General features: G+C 40.1%; 1 protein-coding gene across 4 annotated transcripts in view; it reads left to right on the forward strand.

Annotated features, from left to right (window-relative positions):
• col12a1b (collagen, type XII, alpha 1b) overlaps positions 1 to 17,272 on the forward strand; it is a 152,528-nt gene that overhangs the window by 84,926 nt on the left and 50,330 nt on the right. For all 4 annotated transcript variants that reach the window (XM_044376184.1, XM_044376185.1, XM_044376187.1 and 1 more), the window contains 11 exons: positions 2,618 to 2,747; positions 3,999 to 4,138; positions 4,336 to 4,465; positions 5,596 to 5,735; positions 6,711 to 6,840; positions 7,311 to 7,450; positions 8,278 to 8,407; positions 11,388 to 11,530; positions 14,447 to 14,576; positions 15,824 to 15,966; positions 16,820 to 16,949. In XM_044376184.1, the coding sequence (XP_044232119.1) occupies positions 2,618 to 2,747; positions 3,999 to 4,138; positions 4,336 to 4,465; positions 5,596 to 5,735; positions 6,711 to 6,840; positions 7,311 to 7,450; positions 8,278 to 8,407; positions 11,388 to 11,530; positions 14,447 to 14,576; positions 15,824 to 15,966; positions 16,820 to 16,949 (1,486 nt within the window). The remainder of the gene's footprint in view (positions 1 to 2,617; positions 2,748 to 3,998; positions 4,139 to 4,335; positions 4,466 to 5,595; positions 5,736 to 6,710; positions 6,841 to 7,310; positions 7,451 to 8,277; positions 8,408 to 11,387; positions 11,531 to 14,446; positions 14,577 to 15,823; positions 15,967 to 16,819; positions 16,950 to 17,272) is intronic.

The following is a 17,272-nucleotide window of genomic DNA, read 5'->3' on the forward strand; positions in this document are numbered from 1 at the left end:
ACTGCCTGAAATGTCAAATGAGACACGTTCGCTTTAATTCAAACCAATTTATAGCATTTTATCTACCATGGTGAGAAAATTATTGTTCATTGGCAGTCAAGAGATGCTTTTTAAACTTTATTTAACCAGAAAATTACATTTCTTTCTGTCTTTCTGTCCCACTGTAACCGCCTGTTTTTTATTTTCTTTTATCATTGCATCTACTTTTCCATTTACTTGATGCTTTTCCTGTTAATTACATGCTGTCTTTAACATTTAATCCTTTAAAAAAACACTATTAACTATTATTATTATTATGATTACAACCTCAAAGGGGAATATTTGATTTTCTGTCATTTATATACTGTTATGATGTCGGATGTTAAACATGGTAAAAGTTCCAAAACTTGAGTTGAACTTCCCTTGAAGTCAAAAACCATGGCTTCAGCCTGCTCTGAACGCTTCATTTACTAAATTACCTCTACTTCCTACTTGTGATGACATCAGCTCAACGCACCTGCCCATAAAAAGCCGTCCGTTTCGTAGCCTTCGTTGCGAAGGTTGTTCCGTGAGAAGTTTCCATTTCGAGTAAAGAAAGAGAAAAAGGAGGTGAAATCCTACTATAACTGTTTACGTAGCCTCCGGAGAGTTTTTAACTGTAAATCATGCAAAGATATTCCAGTAGAGCCCCAGAATATAAATAAATACCTGGAAATGTGCATGTGCATGCCCCCCTTTAAAGCAATTTATGGGATAAAATGAGAGAAACTGTATTTTGAGTAATTAAATAAACCAAATAAGACAACATATGGAAAATAAAAATGTTTTTTATGGGATTAACATCTGTAGGAAAGGAACAGACTGTGCCTGTTCAGTGGTGCATTTCTACTGTACTGTTTACTGTTGCAGAGAAACTGTCAGGCTGTTTATGTTCATACTTCTCTTGTGTTGTTTGATTGGAACTTAGATGAAATGTTTGCCTCTTCATCTTCGGATTGTTGATTTGATAGTGTTAATGTGAATCTGCGCTGACGTCAAATGCCTGATTGGGAAGTTGTGTCACATGTAGGCAATGACTGCATCACGGAGAAAGTACGGAGACATTTTTTTATTTTTGGACTCAGCTAGAGTAGCTTTGCATGATTCACAGTTCAAAAAACTCCTTATTTATCTTACACTTATTTATCTTACCTTTATGCAGCCATCAGAGTTGTGTAAAGTTACCGCTGATGCAAACCCAACATTTCCTGCTTTACTGCATCAAATTAAAGGCTTTTAAATAACTAAACTTTTAGACTTATGGACTTATATTGTGAAGAATTTACAGAAAGTGAAACATGTTCCTCATTGGATCAGCAGAACCTCGTTATATATTAGATATCGTTAGATATTTGGCGCTATTTGTTCAGCAGATCAGTTAGAAATAATGCAGGGAGTAATAGTACAAGCGGAAACAGCCACAGTGATGATGATGTTTGACAAAGAGCTGCAGACGACCCAAAACAATGGAAAAACACCATAATGTTAGCGGAGCAGAGCAGTGAACTTGCATGCTGTGTGTGGAGCAGACGACCATATAAAGAAATCTGTCACAAGCCGTCATCGGCTCGGGCTGAAAGAAGAAAAAATTGTTGGAAACTGAGCGTTCAGAGCAGAGCTTTTTGCTCACAGGGATTACTTCTACATATCTTTACCTCATTATTTGACACGTCAGCCACTTTTAACATGAACATCCGACATTGTGACATTATAAATATTTGTCTGAAAATAAGGAAAAGCATAAGCATATGTCCCCTTTAAGTAAGAGGAGGTAATGTGCCGTGTGAGCATAGAGCTAACCCTTAGTTTTGGCTTTAAATTCGCTCAAAAGTGGAGCGATGCCAGTGGCGTGAGATGATTACACTTGTTTCCCAGGCAGTTTCATGCAAGAACTTTCTTTTCTTGTCTTGGAAAATTTGCAATATCAAGTTATCAAAAGAAGAACGCTGGATAATGTTGTTGCTTTTAATAACTACACTTTCTTAGAACTAATGGAAAACATTTGACAATGATGTGGGATAGTTGAACTTATTTCAAAGGCAGCTTCAGCTGTTCTCCCTAAAGCAGTGACAATATCTTGAGGGGGTCCATTTCATTACCCTCAAAATTATGCCACTTCGCTCAAGAAATGTTGTGAAATAAGATTATTTGATTTGGAAACAATTGAAATTATCTCAGCCTACTGGCAGATTTAAGAATTTAGTATTAGATTAAATAGACAAAGAAGTAGTTTATTGCAGCAGAAGCCTGAAGGAGTACATCCAGATGAAGGCAAACACTCCTCCTTGCTGCCAGTTTGGTGCTTTGCTCAAAGGCCCAGGCTGTCCCTGGATGGTCTCTGAAGTGGCAGCTTTCTGCTTAAATCCATCTTTATCACTGAGCTTCTACTGTTCCTGTTACGGAGCTGCACAAAGACAGTTACTGACTGAGGCTGCATCCAAGAAAACTGGGCTTGCAGCACATTAAGCTGTGACATTGTTCAGCCTGAGAGTTTTTCTGTGTGTGCCAAACCTCTCTTTTCTTGGGTATTGCTTTTCTCAGAGTTCTCCAAAACCTACAGTTCACCCAGTTCAAAGTTGTTTCTCCTTTCCTCGACCAGGACCAGGTGTCTGGAACGACCACCTCCACTGTCCTGAAAAACCTGGACTCGGACACAGAGTACACCGTTACCGTGGTGCCCGTCTACCACGAGATGGAGGGCAAACCCATATCTGAAAATGGAAAGACAAGTGAGTTCAGATGAATTTAACCAAGAGCATGTGGTTGGGCCGTCGAGAGCTAAGCCAAGCCAGAAGTCTTTCTTATGAATGTGGAAAAAGATTGACAGGCCACTATGATATATTAAAACATCACTAAAAAGAAAAACATCAAGACAAAAACGTAAATTTAAAGCATAAAGTACAACAGAGCAGTTTTATTGCAGGTCGGTTTCCAGAGTTTAAAATGCTGATTGACTAAAGGACTTCTTCAAAACACATAAAACAAATATAAATACGTTTTCTATGTGACATTTTATATGCGGCACTGAACTCACAGCACAGTTTAAACTGCAGAAGCAACAATTCAGTGTAATAATCCAGACGTTTGTCTCACCGTCCTAAATGATAAAGAAGTGAAAGAAGTGCTTTAAGAGAAATGACCATCCTCACCAATATGACACTATAGATTCGTCATGTTTGCCTAAATTAAATATGTCAGGTATGTTTGAGGAAGTACAGACTATTTTTTTCATCTAACAACACTGAGTGAGTCTTTTTAGGATTCTTTTTGTGTAAAGTGATGTGAAACTTTACGAGATGATCTGTCACTGAATATAAAAGTAATATATCACGTATTAAACATAACAAATGTAAATTAGCTGGTGAGGACACTTTACTTGACCTTGATTAATCAATCAATCACACTTGATTTAGATGGCACCTTTGATACAAATAGAATGCAATTCAAAGTGCTTTACAAGTGATTGACAAACATACAGGATGTTAAATATAGATTTGGAGACTAATGCAAACCAAGATACAAGTAAAATATCAAAATTCAAAACGGTGACCTGTAAAATGTAAATAAAATGAATAAATAAATAATAAACGAGTAATAGATGAGAAAAAAAGATTTAGCAAAACTTACTTCAAAAGACTGCATTGAATAAGACAACAATAAAACATATATATAATTGGTAAGAGAACAGTTAAAATAAATTACAAACAAGAAGCATAAAGCTGAAGATATTTAGCCAACGTAACTCAAACAGGAGGTAATAGTACATTTGTTGGGGACTATTTTCAGTGGCGGATGAATCTACATTTGGTGCTCTAGTGAGTATGGGATTGAGTCTAAATAAACTACAGTGTGTGTGCTCTACGGCACAGAGGAATAAAATATATCACAATACTTGTTAGTAGATCAGTTCATTGTTGATTTTTGTCTTAATACTTGTACTCAATGAATCGACTAATCCTGTAACTGCTCTTCTCTCTTAGATCCTTTGGGCGGAGTGAAGAACTTGCAGGTGATCGACCCGACCATCAACACTCTGAAAGTCCGTTGGGATCCAGCGGTGGGCAACGTCCGAACCTACAAGATCTACTACAAAGCTCAACCAGATGGAGAAGAAAAAATGGTAGAAACTTTTCACATTCATTGTACTCTTTACTTTTTACTTCTGATTTGAAGGGTTTATCCCAGATAGCCAGTTGCTTAAAAGCTAGAATACAGCTCCGGCTCTGTTCACTTCGGCACCATCTACTCATCCATTGTCACCATAATCAGATCAAGTTGTTATCCTGCTGAAGCGGATTTAATATTTTTGTTGAACAGGAGGAAGTGTCAGGAGGCACCACCTCCACCACCCTGAGGAACCTGGACCCTAACACCGTCTACAATGTGACGCTTGTTCCCGTCTACCCAGACGTGGAGGGCATACCGCAGAGCGAGGAAGGAAAGACAAGTGAGTGAATCATTTTGAGAAATTCAGCTCACATTCCCGGAGGTGTGTGTGTGCGTATTGTTCTGCAGAGATTCAAATAATCAAATCTGAAAACACCCCTCATGCTTTGTGTTGGGTTGTTTGTGTCGGATGGGAGTTTAGCGGATAGGACCAAGACAGGAATGTATCTGAGAGTCAACAACGAATGTTTTTCTGTGAACTTTCTTTACTCCGATTCATCCAAACTGTCCTAGTTGCTAAAACTTCACCCTGCAGGACAGATTAAACACTTATTTTTAGCTTGACCCAGGCTCCTTTTGTTCAACATACCAGAAATTTTCACAAACTCAATAAAAGAGGAGTTTAAAGGATCACACTGTTTGCAAGTTTTAGGCTATTTAAGACCTCATCAAAGGGTATTTTTATTTCCTTATTGTGATGAAGTGATGACTGAAGAGTTAGTTGGTACATGCTGTAATGTGAACCAAAATCATTTAAACAAAATTTGACTGATGTCTTCTTAACTGCATAACTGGTAGATATAAATGTTTCCTGCAGCTGACTTCTTGTTGTTGCAGCATTCTTGAATACACAGTTTAGAAAATGGTCTCTGCATGAAACTACAGTAACATTTACAGAGTACTGAAGTGAACTGAAACCATCTGAAAGCTTGCACGTAATGTAAAGTAAACTCAGTTTGTTGTTAACGGGCTAAAACATGCAAAAAACCCCAAACAAACACCTTAAAGATATGGTCCTTCGGGTTGAGAATGAGAACACAGACCTTGTTTTTATGGACGTTTGTGGCTCACAAAAGAACATAATGAATGCCAGGAAGTTTAGGCAACTTCCCCCCTTCTCTGATACATCTGGACCCTCCTGATGTGGTAAAGCCACCCATCTGGTACACCCTGCAGGATACAATGAATGCTAAGGATTATTTTCAGCAGTTATTCAAACCTTTTTTCTCAGAGGCATTTTAATAGAGATGTCTGCCTCCGAATACCACAAAGTTTAGAGAGACACAGGATAGGAAAAAGATTGACAGCCTCCCTGACTTTGAGGTGAACCCGACCTATCAGGTGAAGCAAAGAGTGAAGGTTACGTGCAGCGGTTCTTCCAGGCTCCTGATGTCTCCTGTCTCTTTTCAGAACCCCTGGGCGGGGTGAGAAATCTCCAGGTGACCGACCCCACCACCAACTCCCTCAGGGTTCGCTGGGATCCGGCCGAGGGCGACGTCAGGCAGTACAAAGTCATCTACGTCCCTGCCGCCGGAGGAACCGAGAGCTTGGTCGGTTTTATATCGGGACAATAATGAAAAGATATCAAAGTGTTTACATACTTGTCTATAACTGCAAGTTTTTATATCAGTTTATTTGTTTTTTAAATGTCTCAGATGTTGATTGCGAATAATTGTGTGTAGACTTTTTGGAAGATCAGTAACTGCTGTGATAGAGGCCAATGGTGATCCAACTAAATTGAATTAAACCAGTTGACGAAAACAATCCGACCACAAGGTTTATTTACGGTAGCTTTTGATCGATCTTCCACATCAGATGGAGTTTTTGTACGCCAGAAAAGTGCTCAGAATCTGCTGATGAAGATGGTGCGATACGATTTGAAAGCTTCAGATCAGCTTCCAAGGTCAAGAACGACCTGAATTAAATTAAACTAAACTAAATCAAACCAGAGATGAATCTCAACAGTAGTTTTGAGTTTCGCCTGATAGTCAAAATGTTGTTTTTTTTTTTAGTTTTTCTCTCTGACAAATCTAAATACTGATATTCAAATATATTGAATAATGGCACAAAATATTGGGAATTGTTCAACTACCTACCTCAGATAGGCACTCAAAGGATCAGGCTGGTGTTATTCCACATTTTGTTTGTTGATCCTTGCATGGGATTTGTTGACAAAAAGAAAAATACCACCAGACTCATCCTTTCAACAAAAACAAGAAGAAGAAGAAGATTCTGTTTGGTCGAGATGAACGAATCCAAAAATAAGAGAAGAAACTGATGAATTGCTCAAATCTTGTGGCCCTCTTAAACCTCACAGACTCATGTTCTGCAACCAGAACATTATTCTTCATGCTAGTGGAGATCACAACATTTCCAAACATACCAAATATGTCAAGCTGGGTTCGGAGAAATGTGTATAAAGAGCTGATAAATACCAACCGTGGATTAATGGAGTGTAGAAAATCATATTTACATGGTTGAGATTCCTTTACTGACGTGTTATCTTGTGTTTTTGTCCTTCGCAGATCACGGTATCAGGGTTGACAACGAACACGATGCTGAGAGACCTGCAGCCAGACACCGAGTACAAAGTGACGCTGGTGCCTGTTTACCCTGAACTGGAGGGGAAACACGTGTCGGAGAACGGGAAGACAAGTGAGTTTGGCCAAAGCGAGGGCAGCTGAAAAGTCAAGATTGATTCAAGATTTTGACATTTGCAGTTGAACTGTGTCACATTTTTTCACCTGTTTTGAAGAAAATAAGATTTAACACTATGTAACTTGTTGGTAGGAGGTAAATCTTCCTTGACTCCGGGTTGTCTTTATGTTATAAATATGACAAATCCAGTGTGTTTAGAAGCTGAGTAAAGCACCAACAAGATGATTTAGTGTAATGGCGGAAGCAGGAAGTTTAGATAATCAAAGAAAAGTATTTGAAAGTCAGCAGATGTCACTTTCCTGTGATTGACACTTTACAGCAGACTCACTGAACCACCCCGAGGCACTAAACCTCACACATCTGGTGCTCTGACAAGGTCAAAACAAACGTTATCAATAATCCGACTCAAGCTGTAACTCAAACAGGAAATTGACAATCAACGTAACGGCTCCCTGTTGTTTCGACAGAGGAGCTGGGCGGAGTGAAGAACCTGAAGGTCAGCGATCCCACTACCAGCTCCCTCAAGGTGCGCTGGGATCCAGCGGAGGGCAACGTGCGCCAGTACCGCATCTTCTACGTCCCCGCAACTGGTGGCGCCGAGGACATGGTGAGACATCAGACATGACTTCCTGTGCTTTTTAATGTCATCAAAGAGTTTACATGAAGAAGAGCATCTGCGAGCGTCTTGTCAGAGTATCTGCAAGTCTTTTTGTGGACTGTAATTCATGACTGCAGGTGCATAAATTCAGTCCAAGAATACTTCAGATTTTCCCATCAGCTCAATTCATTTTTTAATGATTTCCACGTTTTCCCAACGACTGCATGTTGAATCACAAATCCCGTGCTTAGTTTTTAATAAAAGTCAGAATATACAGTACAGTATGTGCTCGAAGATGAAGGAGCTTTTTTTTCAACACATGATGGATGATCAGAAATCTTGTCCTTAGTTATATTAAAAGCCTTTATTCAGTAGGGCATATCGGTTAAAATACGACTAATATCGACCTCTCAGGGTTTTCATCTTGGCAGAAATAGTAATACTCTAAATAGCCAATACACCAGATATAAACAATATTGGATCACATAACAAACTAACCAACAGATAGAGTGAGCACAGCTATCATGATGACCAGGAAATATTAGAAGAAAATCATGTAACTCAGAATGATGCACGTCTCACTGATGTTTTAAACATTGGTTGTCTAAGTACAGGTGGTTTTGAGATGCCTTTAATGGCATTTCTCCAACTATACGACTACCTATGGTGGTTCAATCCCTGGCTTCTCCTTGTGTCCTTGAGCAAGACACTGAAATGCAGTCTGAATACGTACAGTCCATTCAGTTTCTACAGGTTTTTACACTCATCAGAACAGCTTGAGGTTTGGGATTAGGCTGTTTTATTGATAAAAATTCTCCCTGTGTATGTGTGAGCAGGAGCAGGTGTCGGGCGGCACCACCAGCACCACACTGAGGAACCTGCTGTCAGACACTCCCTACACTGTGACTGTGGTTCCAGTTTACCCAGAGGGAGAGGGTCTGCGCCAGTCTGACAACGGAAAGACACGTAAGTCACAATTTCAGACCACTGACGTTTCATAAAGTATCAGATCTGCTTGGATGTACAGTAGATTGGACAGAATAATCCCTCAAAAAATAATCTGAGGCCCCTTTTTTAATTGAAAAAGTACATTCCTACATTAAAGATGTCAGGACAAGCTTTATAAGTAATTAGGATTTCATTCATTCCTCCATGGCAACGTTTCTTTTAGGGCTGACTTATCAGCAGACACACTTCAGACAGACACGCAGGAACTCAGTATCCAAGCAACATTAAAGCTACAAACAACCGATAATACAACTCTATCTTAACATTACAGGCTCATTGTGTAACACAAGGCGTACTCCCTCTCAAAGAGACTACTGTGTAGACATAAACATGTATCCCTCAAGTCTGATACAAGGTACATCTGAGGTCTTTAGCGTAGATTTAGAGGTTTTTAGATGAGATCGGGAAGGTAGTCGAGAGATAACTTAAGCTTAAGCTTCCCCAGAGCGAGACTTTTAACCATTACCTCAAGTGGTGAGCAAAAGGTCAAAGGTCGGGGGGTTTTACAGAGCAGCTGCCAGTGGCCGACAGCACAGGACTGAAGAGAAACAGAGCAGAGAGTCATTCCTCTACTGAGATAAACAAAGGATGGTAATGATACCAACATGTTGATACACCTCTGCACTAATGTAACCAAGATAAATATTATTTACTGTCCTGACATGAACCTGAATCTGAGTCCTCTGGATTGAAGTCACTAACAGTTTTTCAGCTTGCTTCTTGTCCGTCTGCAGAGTTTGACATGAGAATCATCTCTACAGACAAACACTATCTCCTAGATGAACCTGAACCTGCAGTGGAAAAAGTACTGTAATCTGCAGAATTAGCCAAAACCCTTAAATCATATAAAGCCTTATAAGCTCCCTTGCCCCCCTCAGGAGTAGTTGTTGGGACAGAAGTAAAGCTTCTCTTCTTTCAAAGTGATTGATAGCACAAAATAAAACAAAGATAAAGCAGTTTTAAAGTTTTAAAACTACTGCTGGTAACTGAAGACTTTGGATGAAGAAACGCTCTAAAAGACTGGATTCTTTATGTTTTGAGAGCTGTTCTAAGGGGCTGGTTGCTATGCGTTTGTGTGGGTTGACGTCCCGTCGTGTGCATTGGTTTTGTTTCCGCCCAGACGGCGTGCCATGCTAAGTCAGCAGAAATGCATCCTGGGGGTTTTTAATTGGAGCGCTGTGATTGTGCTGGAACGACGCTCTCCAACGATTCCACAAACCGTTCCAGACATCAGACACAACATTTTATTGTCTGGATTTCTCAATTTTTAGTTTGGATGCCTCTCTGGCGTGTTGTCATCCAGGTGTGATGTGATGAAATCTGATTGTTAGCCAGACACGGGCAACGTTTGGCTGTAGGCACAATTTTGGAACTTGCAGCAGTTGTGAAATGTTTGGCTTTTGATGTGGTGAAGCATTTCAGTCACTGCTTAACTCAGGAAATTTATTACAGTATAAGAAGGTTGAAAATAAAACTCACCGGATGTTAGGAAATCGTCTTGGTGACTTAAACGCTTGGAAAAACAACTTCAGGTGGTTTTAAAATAACAAAAAAACATAAGTCTAACATTGCTGAATCTGGTTCTGCCAAATCTTTGCTTTATTCTTAAGTTTGCTACATCCATCAACATCCAACAACTGTTAGCTCGCTAACGGCGGCCATCGCTGCTTGTTTCATAAACCGAAAACTTCAAAGCGATAATGAGGACATTTTAGCCGAAGCTAAGCTAAGTGAGAGATGAACCAGTATGTCTGTTGGCAGGTTAAACCACCTTTCCATCACAGCAGTGACAAACTATGTGAGTCATTCTATCAATGAATATGAGCCTGTGTGCTGACGTTAATGATCTTTTATTACCAATAACTCAGTCCAGTTTTACTGTTTACGTCCCTGGAGACATGTGTCACATTTTGTTTGGAGAGAAACGGTGTTTCGTCCCAAAAATGAGGGAAAAAAGTGGCGCTTACTGCAATAAAATGATTAAAAACATCAAATTAGAGCAAATTACCCAATCTCTCTGAAGGTTTAGACGGTAATTTTATCCTTGGATGACCAAAGGAAAACATCTTGACAGACTGTGTCGTCTGTATTTTAAATGCATTGAATGATGAGTTTTTAATGAGGTTATACAACATTAGGGAAGGGGTTTTGCTCTGGAGGTTTTGTCCTTGTTGAGGAGGAGGCTCCATCTACATCTACCTACTGCATCTAGTTTTTTTTTTTTTTTTATTGGGCTAAAGCTCCAAGAACCAAGGGAATATGCACATCTGGTTTGGTTTAAAAGGGAAGTTAAGGCCTTTTACATAAACCCAAAACTTTGCTACTTCTCTCTACACATTCTCCACATAGACACCATAAAATGACTTTCCTGCAGGACACTTTAGCTGCGCTCACCATTCGAGTTCGACCTTGAGTTTGACTGTGATACAGTGTCCCATCACAGAGACTATTTATTCCTCCATTAAACTTTTTTTTTCTGGATAAAAGCCAAAGATTCTGTCGTATCGAAAGAGTTCCAGTTATTCCAACACAAATCATCTTGCTGTAATTTGCAGATCTAACTGTAAAAAGTAGACAGCAACAGATTTATTCTTTTTTTGATTTTTAAATTGAAGTGAAAAGTGCAACAGTTTGAAGAGTTTGGTGTCAAAACTAGAGTTGTAGCTTTTTAAAAATGCAAAACCTAAACAAACAATCCTTGGCATGACATCTGCTCCTGTTCTGTTTAGCGCTTTACTTACTAACAGAGACATCTTCAGGAATGTAATCACTTGTGTTTGTAAATCCATCAGCGTTAGCTGTCATTATCTGGTTCTTAAAATGGGACGTACTTGGAACGAGCCCTCGGTTTTGATGTTTGGTGTTGCTAAGTGAAGAAAGTCAACACTCTCCTCTCCTTCCTCACTTGGTATTTCTCTTAACCTCTGTGACCCTGCAGTCCCACGCACGCCACCCAGGAACATCCAGGTGTACAACCCCACACCCAACAGCCTGAACGTGCGGTGGGAGCCCGCCACAGGCCAGGTTCAGCAGTACCGGGTGGTTTACACCTCCCTGAACGGAGCCACATCCACGGGGTCGGTGAGTAACTTTCTCCTGGCTGTTAAAACACATTAGTGGCAGAATCCGCCTCGGGGGGACGGAGGAGGTGGTTTTCCCTGAGATCACCGTCTCGGCTCACAGAGGAAAAGGATTACAGTGAAGAATGTAAAGAAAAAAAAAAAAAAACCCCAACAACATCTGGAATGTTATCTTACTTTAAACAGTTATAAACATCTGCTGGTGAGGTCAGATAATTAAATAGTAATTTCAGTGCAAAACAACTTCAACCCAAGCAGATCGACCCTTGCTAGATGTGAGGCGCCTCCAGAAAATTCAATTAAAATAAAGTGAAATTACATTAGAAAAAGGGGAATTAGCTCATCCCACTAGCAGGTTAAAGAGCTGCAACTAATTATTATTTTCATTATCAACGTATCTGTTGTTTATGTCTATAAAATATTAGAAAATTGTGAAAATAATAACTTCCTAGACCCCAAGGTGACATCTTTGGATGTCTTGTTTTGTCTGACAAAAAGTCCAAAACCCAAAGATTACTTAATAATGACATAAAACAGAGAGAAGTCTTGACTTAGAGCTTGCAGGTCTTGACTTAAGACTCTCTGGTCTTGCCTTGTAGGTCTTCATAACAAAGGCTTGAGACATACTTTTGACCAGACTGACTTTATCCAGCCCCTGTACTTTCTTTTTCCACTGCAGTCTTTATATTGAGTGTGGATCGTATTACATCACCAACTGTGGTTGTCTGAAATTGAAATCTCCATCCTAAATCACTCTTCCCCCCCCCCCCACCTCTCCCCTCCACATCTAATTAAATTGGTTAAATCAATGCATGATCACTGCTTTCACCGGGACAGTCTGTCATGGAAACAACAGGTGGTCCCTTTGGTCCCTCCTGATATTTGTTTCATTAAGTGTTCGTGTAGATGTTGCACAGATGTTTGCACAGCAGTAATTCTGGAGATGCTCTTAAATATGGAAATCATGACTTGTCAGCTTTTTGTATCTCTCCATCAGCACTGATTTCATGCTCCAGTGCAAATATCTGGATCACAGGGAGAGAAAAGGGGGCTTTATTTCCTCACAAAGAGTTTGAACTCGGTGACTGAAGTTTGGAAAATACTGCACGGCAGACACATCTGTGACTGACATCAGTGAAAGCTCCTATGGTTGAGGTTTTGAGGCCATAAGGCTGTAATCTAATGAGGGTGTTTTGATGATTGGGATCTGCTTTGATGCTAATAGTGCTGTATAGTTTATTGTCCCATGTAGTTACCATTTCCTCTATTTTCACTTCTGCTGTATTTTATTTTCATTAACTTTGATTTTGTTTTGGTCTGAGAAGAAGCCGGCTTGGCAAAGACAGAGAAGACACAAAGATGAGCTCAGAAATAGAAAGATTCACCAACTTTTTTTATGACTCTTTTAATATAATTAAACTCAAGCAGGCCTCATTTTATATCACAGATGTATTAATTCAGGCCCTAAAGCTGCTTTAATCCTATTAAGCAATTAAGCAGCAATACTTTACAAAAGGAAATTATCTCATTGAGTTAAACTTCAATGAGCAGAACCAAAAAAACAAGTGTTTAGAGTATAAAGTTCAGAAAATATACACTGTGGCCAAAAGTATGTGGACACCTGAGCATATATCTAACTGTTAAACATATTATACCAAACTCATGGGCATTAATCTGGTCATATAACAGCGGTTAAATGATTCAGCGGTTAAGGTGCGAATGACACAAGGTGAAACTTTGCTTTGTGTTCTGTCTGAAAACACCATTAGAGCCGATTTGAACCTTGATTTTCAGCTTGGCTAACTAGCATTGTAAGCATTTTGAAGATATTAGCCAAACACTAGGCTTTATATTACTATCGTCTTGGTCTATAATTAAGTTTAATGCCTGCAAAAGGAACTTGTGAGGTTGTATAATCCGGAAAGTCGAGAAGACATTACGCTCTGAGTTCAAAGACGTTGGAAAACTGGAGCCACCAGATTGACAATAACTTGTTCCATTTTCAGAAACAGCCAATGACGTTGTGTTTTATCTAGGTCACTGTCAGGATAGGAACAAATCAAAAGCCCAATCAAAAACCCATTATTCACCCAGAAGAACTGTGAATCTTTGGCTCCACCCAATGAGATTTAACTCAAGCAGTGAGTTAAATCTTAACCCTTGAGATCAGCGTTGCCTTCAGGAAATGACTAAACCTCCAATCCGAAGCAATCAATTGTGTTTTAAAAGGACAGTGGCCAGTCCGTTGGCCTTGCAGTAGAGTGTACTGGAGGGATTTGACCCAAGGCCAGCAGGCGTATATGCGCTTCCAGTTGTGGGATCTCAACCACTACATCATCACTGAGGAACCTATTTCATGGTCCGACTTGCCAGGAGCTTTGGGTCCAAAACTCTTTGAGATATTTGCTTTAACCAAAACAAAATCTCTAGATGAGGGAGGACTCGAGTTCAACCAGAAGATATATTTCCCATGATGTAACAGCCCTGATTTTTATGGCCCACAAACTGGCTGAAAAGGAGAGGATAGATGCTGTGTTAATCCCAGTGACAAGAGACGGACTGCAGTCATCCTTGTTGTTAGAAAACACCTCGAGCTACGTGTCAGAACCTGCTCGGAGCAGCTGACAGACCCCGCACTCTCCAGCCGCTTCTTAGCAGAAACTGTTTATCAGTCAGTCCACTTGCTGAATGAATTATTTGTTTGGCGTCTAACCTCCCAGGCCTTTGTTAGTGTTTCAGGAAAAACTTTGGCAGCAGAAGGCCTGGGAGATAACTGGATGTGGGATGAGCAGTGAGGTCATTATGTACATTATCACTGCCAGAACCGAGCATGACGAGGCTCATTTGAATAGGCTGAAAGGATGATGATGATGATGTATATATATTTTTTTGACCCTTGGGTTTCTTCTCCAAAAAGGTCCTGGTTCCAGGAAATATTAACAACGCTTTCTTGGACAACCTGATCCCGGATACTCCCTATTCAATCACCGTTTTACCTCTGTATGCCGACGGCGAGGGAACGCCTGCGGAGGGCAACGGACAAACACGTAAGCATGTTGACATTGTATACAATCGAGTGACTGACTCGTGCTGAGATTGTTTATATCTACGGTTCATCGAGTTACATGTATGAATGCAAGAGCATGATGTATACACTGCAAAAGTGTCCAACTTAAGCAATTTAAACAATTTCTGTTAACTATATCTTATCTATAAGTGGCACTTACTGATTTAGTGGTGCTTCAAAACTATGATTTACAACAACGAGAAACCTTCTTTCCCACAGTATTAGGAATTTCTTTAGTAGTTCACATTCTGGAGCTCATGTTCGCCAGTATGATGGCTTTATTTTGATTTTCTTACCTTATCTAAGTGAAAAGTTATACTGCTTAGTTCTGTTTCTTTTTCTACTCTGTGTTCCTGCCGCCTAACAGGCTACATTTATACTGATAAAACTGGAGTTACATCCAGGTTTCTTCTATCTCTGTTTCCTTTGTGGCTTTTAAAAGAACACCAGACCTTTTGTCCCAGATACTTTTCAAGTAGTCAAAACTAATCAAAATCTCATTAAAACTCAGTTTGATGTACTGACCATCAAACTTAGCTATAACTACCCTTAGCACTGCTGCAGCAGATCTGTCTGTTTAATTCAACTTTATATAAAAAACAGAGTAAATAAGATGCTGAATATGCTGCTTAGTCCTGTAAACTCCACAAACATTCAGTTTATTGACCACAAAACGGATACACACAGATCTACAACAGTTATGTTAGCATCGGCTAAGTAGCTTTGACATTAGTCTGATTGATTAAAAATCATTTTAGCAGCTTTCCAGACACTATTGACTGAGAAACCTTTTTTAAAGCAGGGTGATCTGTCAGTTATTATTATCGGAAGTTGGAGAAGTTTCATGACTTTATCAAGGATGCATGTACAATATGTAGATTCAGGTTCAGATATATTGATACCGATGATATCTGCACTTCCTTTAAGATCCAGACTAAATATTTTCATGTATGGATTTTTTTTAAGAGAACTTTTTTGATGTTCCTTGCAACAGTGATTTGTCAAATTGAGTCGAGGTGGCTCTAGTTGGTTATTAAAACAAGAACAATTGGGAAAAAATGCACAAACTATTTTTTAAGAAAGACTAATTTTAAACTCAGTAGCAGATTAAATGACTTGTAATTTAAGGTAAATTGTGTTGGAACATGCAGAAACTCACAGTGTATCATCATCACTGTATTAGAGTTTTTTCTCCCATTTTAATCCGATGTGTGTTTTTGATCGCAGTGCCCCGAACTGGTCCCAGGAACATGCGTGTGTTTGACGCCACCACCAACACCCTAACCATCGGCTGGGACCACGCAGAGGGTCCCGTGAGGCAGTACAGGATCGCCTACGCTCCCATGACCGGAGACCCCATCACCGAGTTTGTGAGTAGACAAAAGAAACTCAAACATCTACATCTGTTCCAAGAATCCTCAGTTTTGTTTTTTAAGACGTGACACAGAAAACACATCAGAACCATATTTCTCGAGCTTATGTCATACGCCCCAACCCTCTTCATTTTCGTAATAATGAAAGATTAACATTTTTGTTTTGGATAAACTGTTGATACATTCGCTGTCCACCATTCTCTGTGATGTTCCGTTCAAAGTATGCGGTGAAGTCACATCCCAGGATTCCCTTGGCTCGTTCAAGTTATAAATCACCGATTAGTGAGACTAATTACAGACTCATTTAAACAAACATTGTAATTTGGTCCATGATAACATTATTAATAGTCCTAAATAATTGGAGTTGGAGCGGCGGTGGAGGGCAGCAACGGCCCAGATGTGCTCCCCCCCCTCTGCTTGTTAGCGAAGCACCTGTTCGGTATGAGTCAGCTAACTGCAGCAGAGGGACGGCGATGAAAGGATTTCTGCAGACTGGGCTGACTGATGAGTTTATAATCATTTTTAAATTAGGGCTGTCCCGAGTACCTTTTTTTGGGCTTTGGGAGCAATTATTTGACTTTATTCGAAGCTTTGCGGGAAGCTTTGGGGGTGGGAGGGGGGCGTTAGCTTAGCTGATAGGAGCGAGGGGGTGAAGAGACTAAAGAGAGCAGGGGGAGAGTGAGTCATGGTGCACGTACCTCCTCCTCCTCCTCCTCTCCACCCTGCCGCTGGCAGCCTCGGTGTTGCTTATCACATCTTTCTAGAAACAACTGCAGGATTCTCTGGATAATCTGTGAATGTATTTTTGTGTAGCTGAAAACCTTTAACTCTGCCGTGTTTTGATCCTCAGACTGTGGTTCCTGGTAACAGAAACAACGCCATGCTGCAGAACCTGATCCCTGACACCCCGTACAACATCACTGTAGAGGCCATCTACGCCGAGGGTCCCGGAGGGTCCCTCAACGGAAACGGACGAACAAGTGAGGCAACCGCAGACTCTTCAGTCGGCGCTCAGTGCTCTTATATGGCCCGATATCACAAATCACAAATTTGCTTCATGGGGCTTTACAATCCTAGACCCTCAATTTGGACCCCATAACCATAATATAATATCCTTCTTTGGTCTACAAGCAATTAGAATATATATAGATGTTTATTAGTAATAACAAGATTTGAGAAATGTTGATTGATTGTTGGTTGACCCCCTGAACTCTGGAGTTTCAACATGTTTCAACAGTAGTTTCAGACTTTGGCTGATTCAAACAAAAAGCAGGTTTCTCACTACCTCATACAATAACTAACT

The sequence above is a fragment of the Thunnus albacares genome, chromosome 16, assembly GCF_914725855.1.
Source record: "Thunnus albacares chromosome 16, fThuAlb1.1, whole genome shotgun sequence".
Lineage (NCBI taxonomy): Eukaryota > Metazoa > Chordata > Actinopteri > Scombriformes > Scombridae > Thunnus > Thunnus albacares.